The sequence below is a fragment of the Ascidia mentula genome, chromosome 1 (genome assembly GCF_947561715.1).
Source record: "Ascidia mentula chromosome 1, kaAscMent1.1, whole genome shotgun sequence".
NCBI classification, from domain to species: Eukaryota; Metazoa; Chordata; class Ascidiacea; order Phlebobranchia; family Ascidiidae; genus Ascidia; species Ascidia mentula.
Genome location: NC_138566.1, coordinates 4,508,096 through 4,517,669, shown reverse-complemented (window position 1 = coordinate 4,517,669; position 9,574 = coordinate 4,508,096). Strand labels below are relative to the sequence as shown.

Genomic DNA, 9,574 nt, shown 5'->3' with positions numbered 1-9,574 from the left:
TGCATAACTATTTGGATATAATAAGCAATGTGGAGCCAATAATATGAATTGTGTATAAGCTGCAGACAGATGGCCACTGTTTCGACCTAAAAGGTCTCATCAGTGCAGCTGTTGCGACTATAAGACGACTTTGCTGACCTTTTAGGTCGAAACAGTTGCTTATCTGTATGCAGCTTATACACAATTTGGATATAGTTTCTTTGTGTACAATTTTTGTATCACTTAAATTCTACTCATTTGTCTTCTCGGAAATACGGTTTCCTGATTAATTTTGAATTTGGCAGATTGCTTATCTACCAAATTGCGTAAAACCATTCTTGCTTAACGACATTGTTGATTTAATTGCAGGGGTTGAATTGAGACGGTTTACGATTTACCAACTGTGCAGGAAAAATGGTTGTAATGATGTTTTTGCTGGTGTTACTTAACATGAAACATGTCGTTGCATACGCCGGTAAGTTCGCCAATACACACGATGTAATGATGCAAAACTAGAGATTTGACGAACATTGTTTTTACATGTTTTAATCTAATCTGTTATTAGCCAATGGAATAGTTTGTAAACGCGATTGCATGTATGTTTATTTCAGTCACCTGCAGTACGGAGTTTTCGATGTTGAATCACTCAATCTCGGAAGTAATCTGTCCATCAAACTGCTTGAAGCAAAACCCGGCGTTATGTGGTAACGGCGTCTACCCTGATGGTCCCGTGTGTTTGGCAGCAATACAGGAACAACTAATTGACAGTGAGACACATACTGCCAAAATTTACAATTTATTTTATAGGAATTTTGTTTTTAATGTTTAAATTTTGTTGTTTTTCAACATTAGTGACGGCATAATTCAAAAAATTAAAATCAAAAAAATAAATTCCTCCGGTAAATTCGTTCAAAGCGTCGAGAATTCTAAACGCTCGACCAGGTTGGTTTAACTCTTGTTGGGAAAAAGTCTTTTTCAATATCTGTTTTATCGCAATATATTTCAAACTTTCACAGCAATTTCGTTTTATTGTGAGCTTTCAGTTAAAACAAAAAAATGATGTTTTTCGTCAAACCCTAGACGTTTTATTGTGACTTTCATTTAGGTGTTTGACTTTTTAATGTTTAAGTACTGCGGTTGTTGGGGCGTTACATAAGCCGCTACGGTTACATAATTGATCCAAGAGTTGTACATCCAAGTCCTCTTCATCAGCAAATAATTAATTTCAAAACACATGTTTGTGGTTATTGAAAATAACGCATGTTTTTTTCAAAGATTCTGGAGGATTAATTCGAGTGTACCAAACTCTGAGAAAAACTAATTTACCAGCATCGATGGACACAGATGTTTGTGGAGTTGTTGGAAAAACAGCATTCAGATTTGAAAGTGAGGAAATGTTACAGAGAACAAAATTGAAAGTAAGTTGTTAGCAGTAGATATTTTACTACAACAGTTTGTTTTCAGTGACTTGTTCAACATCCGGCAACACCCAGCACACAATTACAAAGGTTATCTGCCCTCCTGGATGCCAAGACCAAGGGTATTCGTGCGGAAACAACGCTTTCCACTTGAATAGTTCGATATGCTCCGCTGCGATCAAGGCGGGAAAACTTACAGGTGAATATTAATTGGTAAACAAAATCCTGTCTAAAATTGTTTGAACAAATTTGAAGCATCTGGTGGCGAAGTAACAATTTACAAGTACACGAACGGAAGCAACATATTTATTAACACGTCGACCCACGGAAATTTGGGAAAGAAATGCAGTGCTTGGTTTACATTTTCAGGTAAGTGTCGTAGTGGCAAACTTGCATCCATGTTGTTTTTATAACGAATAAAACAACGCCTTACGCAAAAATGCGAAACTTCGAAAAAAACTATTTTCATTACAAAAAGTCAGATCTCTTGTGCTTAGAATTTATAAATTTCTGAGTTTTTGAAATATAGCTACTTCGCAAATTACATGTTGACGCTTGCAACTTCGCAAACCCTTGTCTCAATGGAGGTACATGTGTTGATCTGCTCGGAGATTTTGGTTGCATCTGCCCGTCCCCTACTACAGGAAGAAGATGTGAAGCAGGTGAGCTCTAAAACGTTATACATTGAAACCATGTTGGCATGTGTGGAAACACTACACAGATAGCGTGTTTCGTATCGTAAATTTTTTATAGAAATTCATTTTGATACTAATAAACATCACGCAACTTTCAGTAAACTACAGCACAGGAATATATAAATATCGTTAGTGCGCTGAACACATTTCTTTCCAGTAAGTTGTGATGCAACCGGAAACACCCAACATGCACTCACAAACGTAGTTTGTCCACCAAACTGTCAAGGTCAAACCTATTCATGCGGAAACAATGCTTTCTACTTGAATAGTTCGATATGCTCCGCTGCGATCGAAGCGGGAATACTTACAGGTGAACCAAACTTCAATTCCATCTAACAACAAACAACGAACTAAATGACGCATTTAGCTGCTGGTGGTGAAACAACGGTTTACAAATACACGAACGGAACTAACATATTTATCAACACATCCGCGAATGGAAACTTACTTGCAGAGTGCAGTGCCTTCTCCTGGTTTACTCTGTCAGGCAGGTTTTACTACACTGTACTCGATGTAAACCTAAACATGCTACGTATCACCCTATTTGTTCCGGATTAGTTGCACGAAATTTCCGCAAAAATCGACATGACTCATATGGGTTTATTGTCGACCTTCTACAGTTTTGCTTTTTCAATAAATATATTTGTTAATAGACCTTGATGTCTGTGCCTTTGGACATCCTTGTCTCAATGGGGGAACTTGTGTTGATCAGGAAGGAGATTTTCTCTGCATTTGTACTTCAGCTTATACAGGAAAGAGATGTGAAACAGGTTGACGAAAATATCTTTTGTGAATGTTACCCATTGTAATTAGGTATTCTCCTCCCCATCGTGGTTTTTGCCATCCCAAAACTTAATTCTCTGTGATAGAGAATCTCAAAACACAGTATTTAACATTTTCGTTTTATTCAGGGTTAGGTTGCCCGAAATCCAAACTTGTTTTCCCGCGTGATCGACAAATTTCTGATTACGCGTGGTATCAAGGAGAAGTTCCAAGTCTTGCAGCCACCACAGCTTGCATGTGGTTAAACATACCCAGGTTCAACCACACCTTGCCAGTTGTCAGTTACGCTGTACCAGGAAGTACCAATGAAATCGTATTATTTCTTAACCCAGACAACGTCAATTGTCGTGTTGCAGAACGTCCCGTTCGATTGAAAATCAATATAATACTACACACAAATGTAAGCTAAAAATATATATTATATTGCAAGTTGGATTTCTAGAATACTGTTTCATTGACAGTCTGTAAATATTATGCACAACATTGTTTTGGTTTGCGACATTGCCTGTTTTAACAAAAATAATGCAAAGTTTGTGAAAAAATTTCATTGCTATACAATATCTTTCCGCAATACTGTGACATTTTAGAGACTTACAGAAAGACCATTTTAGGTTCACTTGTGCTTGTGGTTCGACACACCTCGGAACTTGAGTCGAGCTTACGTGAACGGCATCCAAACAGATGAAAAAGTATTCAAAACTCATCCAATTACTGCTGGAGGAAGTTTGCTGATTGGTCAGGAACAAGATAATATAAATGCTGGGGGTTTGGATCCAGATCAATCTTTCTAGTAAAGCAACTTGTTTTTCTGCGATTTTGTTTTTTTGAAATGTAGTACCAGCAGTTTAATTGTTGTAACGCGAAATTATTCAAAAAAGGTTATTATATGATAACGATTCATTTATTATGATGCTAAACCATCAAGAAGCTTTTCTACATCTATTTGACTTTCAGGAACAATTTTTGCTGAAAATGTTCGCATGGATTCGACTTTTAAACTCAAATATTTGCTGTAGTTTTTTATAAAAAACAACTTTTTTTTGTAGTGGAACAGTCACCAACTTCATGATGTGGCCGCGTGTTTTGACCTCGTCTGAAATTACCAACATACACCAGTCATGCACCTGCCCCCACGATTACGTCATAGCGATGACGCCGGACAAAATAAAACTGTTTGGTGAAGCCGTTAATTTGTTTAACGACTCCTGTCCCATTGCATGATAATTTGGAGATATATATTATGTCACTTTTTGGACTAATACTATTCACGTGACATTTTGGCCTGTAAACTTAAACTTGCTTAAGGTTGAAGATTATTGGAACTATAAGGTTGACATTCGCTTATTGTACACCCAGAGGATTCAAAATACCAATGGAAATAGTTTGTTTGAAATCTTTTCCAATCCAAATTGTTTGTGAATTGTTATCTTTTAGTGTTGTATACAGTTTCATTCGATCCGCTGTAAATGAACTTATTTAACTAGGTCATACTGACCTACAGTAACACGTGTTTTAGCCAGCATACCAAGCGGTGGTGCGTGAAACTTCTCTGTTGAGGGACAAAGCAGCGTTTTTGTGTAATTTGCCGTATGTATTGCAAGCCTCAAGTAAATACTGTAACATCGATAGGAGAACTCATGATATTTTCTTCAATGGAAATTTTCCTGGATTTTCAAGAACTTTAATCTAGCTTGCAGTAAGTTTGTCAAGCACTTGGTATTTAGCATTTGTTTTGTTTCAAGCAAATTACTGCAGGGTAGGTTAGGACACAGTGGTAATGTTAAACCAGCAAATACAAAGAGCACAAATTGTCGTAAATTATAAGGCATTTAACCACATGTTAATAAAATGATCGTTGGCCATCTATCTACTACTTGGCCATGGAAACTTTTGGTGTAAACTCACATTACTTTATATGATGAAAAACATTCCCGTTGTTTACAATGCTAAATAGCCAACAACCAGACCCCTTCTCAGAGAAAACATTAAGTATATTGCATTTAACTGTCCGTTGGGCTGCATGAATATTCAAAGCATTAGCTCATTAAAAACCCTGTAGTACAGGAACTGAATATGTTTAACAAAAGTTTAGATTCCCTGCCACAGAGTCACTTGTTTTATGTTGGCAAACAGTCAGAATGGTTTATGTTGATATTCAGTCAGATTTCACTGCTGGGACGAGAAAGGTCTAAATAGTGTCGCTGTCTGCAGCTAGAATATCATGGTTGGCTTTCTGGCTATTTTAAGCTACTCACCTTTGGCAATTAATTAGTCTTACCTTCGGAAGTGTGACCATTTGTTGTTGCTTTAGTTCAGAAGCGTGAGATTATACGCTTATTCCAAGTACATTCTCTTGACGTATGGAAGTTGTTATGGAAGGAGCAACAGTTTTATACAAAAATATACCAACTTCCCCAGAAATAAGTCCCACTCATGTACAAAATGCGGTTTTGAGATGTACTCAATAACTTCACCAACAATACCTGTCCAAACAAACCATTGTAGGATATTTTACTTTGAATCTTAGCAAAGGGTCGAGTGTTGCAACAGTGGCCAACCTGCGTAGAGACGAACGTATCAACGGAGGTAATTTCAGCCACCGAGCATGCGGAAGCAATTCGCATAGATAGGGCTATTAATCAATTAAGATTATCACGCGGCAAACGCTATTTGAACAATGAATATACAGTTTTATTGAGATCGCTGTGAGTACGCTGCTGACATAAGTGCAGACAAATTAATCTGTTGATGGTTGAGGCAATTTATAGGAATAAACAATCTCTTTTTACCGAGATTATGTTGAGAATAACTATTGACGTGGTCAAACAGTTGAATGCAGCGTGTATATAAAACAAGCCCTAATGTAGTTTGGTTCGATATAAGAATTCCCACGCGTTTAGAGTAACCTCAAGGAACAAAAACATGCAGGGAGAGCTGGGATAAACGAACAAAAGAAAAAATGGACCTATAAATTTCAGCTTAGTTGACCAAAATTCGTAAGGTAATAGACTAATGTGATTTTGGTAATTTGGAAGTTCGTGGATTAATATGCGTAGGAAAGATGATTGTGATATTGTTACTAATGCTCTTTCACCTCCAAAATCCCGTGGGAACATATGCAGGTATAAACAACTAAACATTTTCACTAATATAAAGTTGAAGAGCATCTTTTACCTTTAAAAGTTTATAAAATAAGTTAGTACTACATTATTCAAAAAAATTGGCTTGACAGTGACTTGTTCGGCAACCGGCTACACCCAACATGCAGTCACAAACGTCACTTGTCCACCGAACTGCCAAGGTCAAGTCTACCCATGCGGAATCAACACTTTCCACTTAAATAGTTCGATATGCTCCGCTGCGATCGTAGCGGGAAAGCTTACGGGTACACAAAGACATATTCTGAGTATAAAGAGACTAGCCCATATTGTTATTAACGTTGTCATGTTTAAAAAAAACGTATCGGCAAAAAATTATGCCATCATCAGTTTCAATAATATTAGTGAAACAAAAATATAAATGTAATACACGTATTTTTAGCTTGTGGTGGCGAAGTGACGATATACAAGTACACGAATGGAGACAATTTATTTATTGACACCACAACCAATGGAAGTTTGGAAACACCCTGCAATGCTTGGACTTGGTTTACGTTTTCAGGCAAGCAACATTTCTCCTTTCTTCTCATGTACACATACATGAACCATGTTATTCAACTTTTTCGTACAAACATCACGATAATGTTGTTAAACCGAAGAAACTCACTTTTGAGAATATTAATTTGTATCAGATGTGGACGCCTGTGCTTTTGGAAAACCTTGTCTAAACGGAGGGACATGTGTTGATGTATCAGGAGGATACATTTGCTTTTGTGTTTCTGCTTATACAGGAAGAAGATGTGAAACAGGTTAAATTATATTATTGTTACACATATTTTATTGGTAATTGTTAGGTGTACGATAATGTGCAGGGATGAAATATCGGTTGATACAATTTTTGCGATTAAATTTTCAAAATCCCAATCCGCCGAAAAAGGTTTTGCAAAGTCTCCAAACTCCAAAATTATTTTATTCTTTCCATATTGTAATCTAGGTTTAGGTTGCCCGAATTCAAAACTTGTTTTCCCGCGTCATCAACAAGTTACTGATTACGCGTGGTATAAAGGAAATGTTCCAAGTTTTGCAGCAGCCACAGCTTGCATGTGGTTGAACATACCTAGCTTCAACCACTCCTTATCAGTAGTCAGTTACGCTGTGCCTGAAAATGACAACGAATTTTACGTATTTTTCTACTCGAATGATGGTGGACGTTTGGTTGGTTTTGGACCTGGCGGAGTTAGAGTTAAATTGAATGTTGACCTTCCCGTTCACACCGACGTAAGTACGATTTTCTATGATATTAATGTTTTCTATGTATTTATAAAGCAATCATACAGAAACATAACAATGCCGAAATGGATTTATGCCAAAGTTAAATAAAAGAATGTAATATAAAAACGAGGAAGTTGTATCAAATGAATCATCAGTCTTTCAACTTGTCAAGTCTCATTTGGTGCCGTCGGTAACTATCGTTGTATTTCTGGTAATCTGGTTAGGCAGAGACCTCGTACTTTGCAGTAAAAGCCGTTGGGCACCAAACGGTTGCTCAGATCAGACGTGACAGGAAAGCATTGCAATTGCTATTGTTGCTTCCTTTAGGTTCACATGTGTTTGTTGTTCGACACAACTCGGAGCTCTAGCAGAGCTTATGTGAACGGCAACCGAACAGATGAAAAAGTATCGAAAATTCTTCCAATGCTTGGTGGAGGAAGTTTGCAGATTGGTCAGGAACAAGATGCTATAGATGGGGGATTTAATCCTGCTCAGTCTTTCCAGTTAAGTATATCGTTATTCTTTGTGTTAAGTTTAGGGTTTAGCGAGACGTTGTATGTACTATATGCATAAGTATAACCTAACTTAACTTCACTCCATCTCGTTGTATTTGTGAGATATTATTCTCATAAACTTGCGAACTTACATTGCTCAACAACAACAAACATTTTCTCACAGGGGAACGGTCACAAACTTTATGATGTGGCCCCGAGTTTTGACGTCATCTGAAATCATCAATATTCATCAGTGGTGCAACTGTCCCCAGGATTACGTCATAGCGATGACCCCGGATAAAATCAATCTGTTTGGTGCAGCTAATAATCTGATTAACGATACCTGCCCAACCGCATGACAAATTGTGTATATTATTGTTTATACGTCTATGTTGGTTCATAGAACTTGCGAGTGATATAAGATACCAATAGCGACTGATATAAGATACCAATACTTTATTTCTCGATTGCAGCCATTACCTTTATTTGCGACACTATCCAACCACTTGGCAAGTTGAGTGCATGTTGGTGTACATAGTAAAAATTTACTTAACTTTTTTGCCGGTCAAACTTTAGTCAGCTCGACTATATTGTGTGTTTCGCATTACCATGTATGATACGCTGTCATTTTTTCTATTGTGGAAAATTCTTTGAACTTTTACTCGGTAATAAAACATAATTGCGAAATGATCTTGGTATTAAAAGTAACCAAATTGTGAAGTTGTACAAAGTTATTTGTGTTCACCGCATCAAGTAAAACAAAACGCGTGAAAGGTGACTTGCAAGCGTTTAACCAAATCAAGTACCTAAGGTCTAAAAATTAAGTTGTATTAATCATGCAAATCCCTAGGGTTTCGTCATAGCGATGACGCCTCACAAAATAAATTTATTTCCGCTATTAACTTGATTAATGATAGCTGCCCAAGTGCATAGCTATATTGGAGGTACATTTGATTTGTTTTGTTTATATTGCATGTCCAATATTGCGCAAGTTTAATACTATCAGGCCTAAATTCCAATTTATTGTTCCTTTACCACTTCATTTTTGTTTACTTTTTTCCTCCACCCACATTCATTATGCTTTGCATCCAATAAAAACTTTTTTGTATCACTTGATCTCCTTTTGCTGATTACGCTTGAATTACTACTTGTTCACACCGTTGAGTTGTAAGACCGGCTTCACTCCATCAAATCCACGTTGCCGTTTAAGTGTGAAAACAGGTTGTCAGCAACGGAGCTACTAACACATTTTGAACTCGTGTTTGTCACCCGAGATGATCCTATTTAGTTATATTAGTTGCGGTTTAGGTGCTTCTAATGAGGACAAGACAAACTAATGCTTTGTACCAAAGGGTTATGTAAGGTGAACAGCGTTAGGGGTTGAGGGCGCACACAATAATGAGTTCAAACTCTACGGCTTGGTGTCACATTAGGGTCGAAAATCTTTTAATTGCACTTTTGAACTGCAAGCGTTTAACATCTGTGTTTTTAGCCGTCACCAATATGCCCACACAAAATAGCAAATATTAAAAATTATATCACGGTGGGAGATTTAGCAATTCAGGGACGCTGTTTTGCTTCTTATCACAGTCCAGAAGTACAATGCATATGTTTCTGCAGCGATTCACACGCAGAATACAAAAGTTGTTTTTATATACGTCACAAAACTATAGTAATATCCGATCGTTTGCTGTGCGCAAGCCTGTGTCATTTACCTCATTAAATTGTCTAAGGTAAAACAAATGATCTTCTTCCGAAACAGAGGTGGTAGAAGGGTCAGTGCACATTACTAACATATTGTCAGCGGAGATTGACTTCACAGTAAATATGTTTAA

At 37.1% G+C, this 9,574-nt stretch overlaps 1 protein-coding gene across 1 annotated transcript; it reads left to right on the top strand.

The window, feature by feature from the left end:
* The first annotated feature begins 5,695 nt into the window (after positions 1-5,695).
* On the top strand, positions 5,696-8,503 carry LOC145911934 (neuronal pentraxin-2-like). The gene is made up of 8 exons (XM_082999367.1): positions 5,696-5,876; positions 5,932-5,997; positions 6,108-6,260; positions 6,416-6,535; positions 6,666-6,782; positions 6,968-7,251; positions 7,573-7,748; positions 7,924-8,503. The coding sequence occupies exons 2-8, from the start codon at positions 5,937-5,939 to the stop codon at positions 8,096-8,098; spliced, it is 1,086 nt and encodes a 361-aa protein (XP_082855493.1). The 5' UTR covers positions 5,696-5,876; positions 5,932-5,936; the 3' UTR covers positions 8,099-8,503.
* Positions 8,504-9,574: the final 1,071 nt, after the last annotated feature.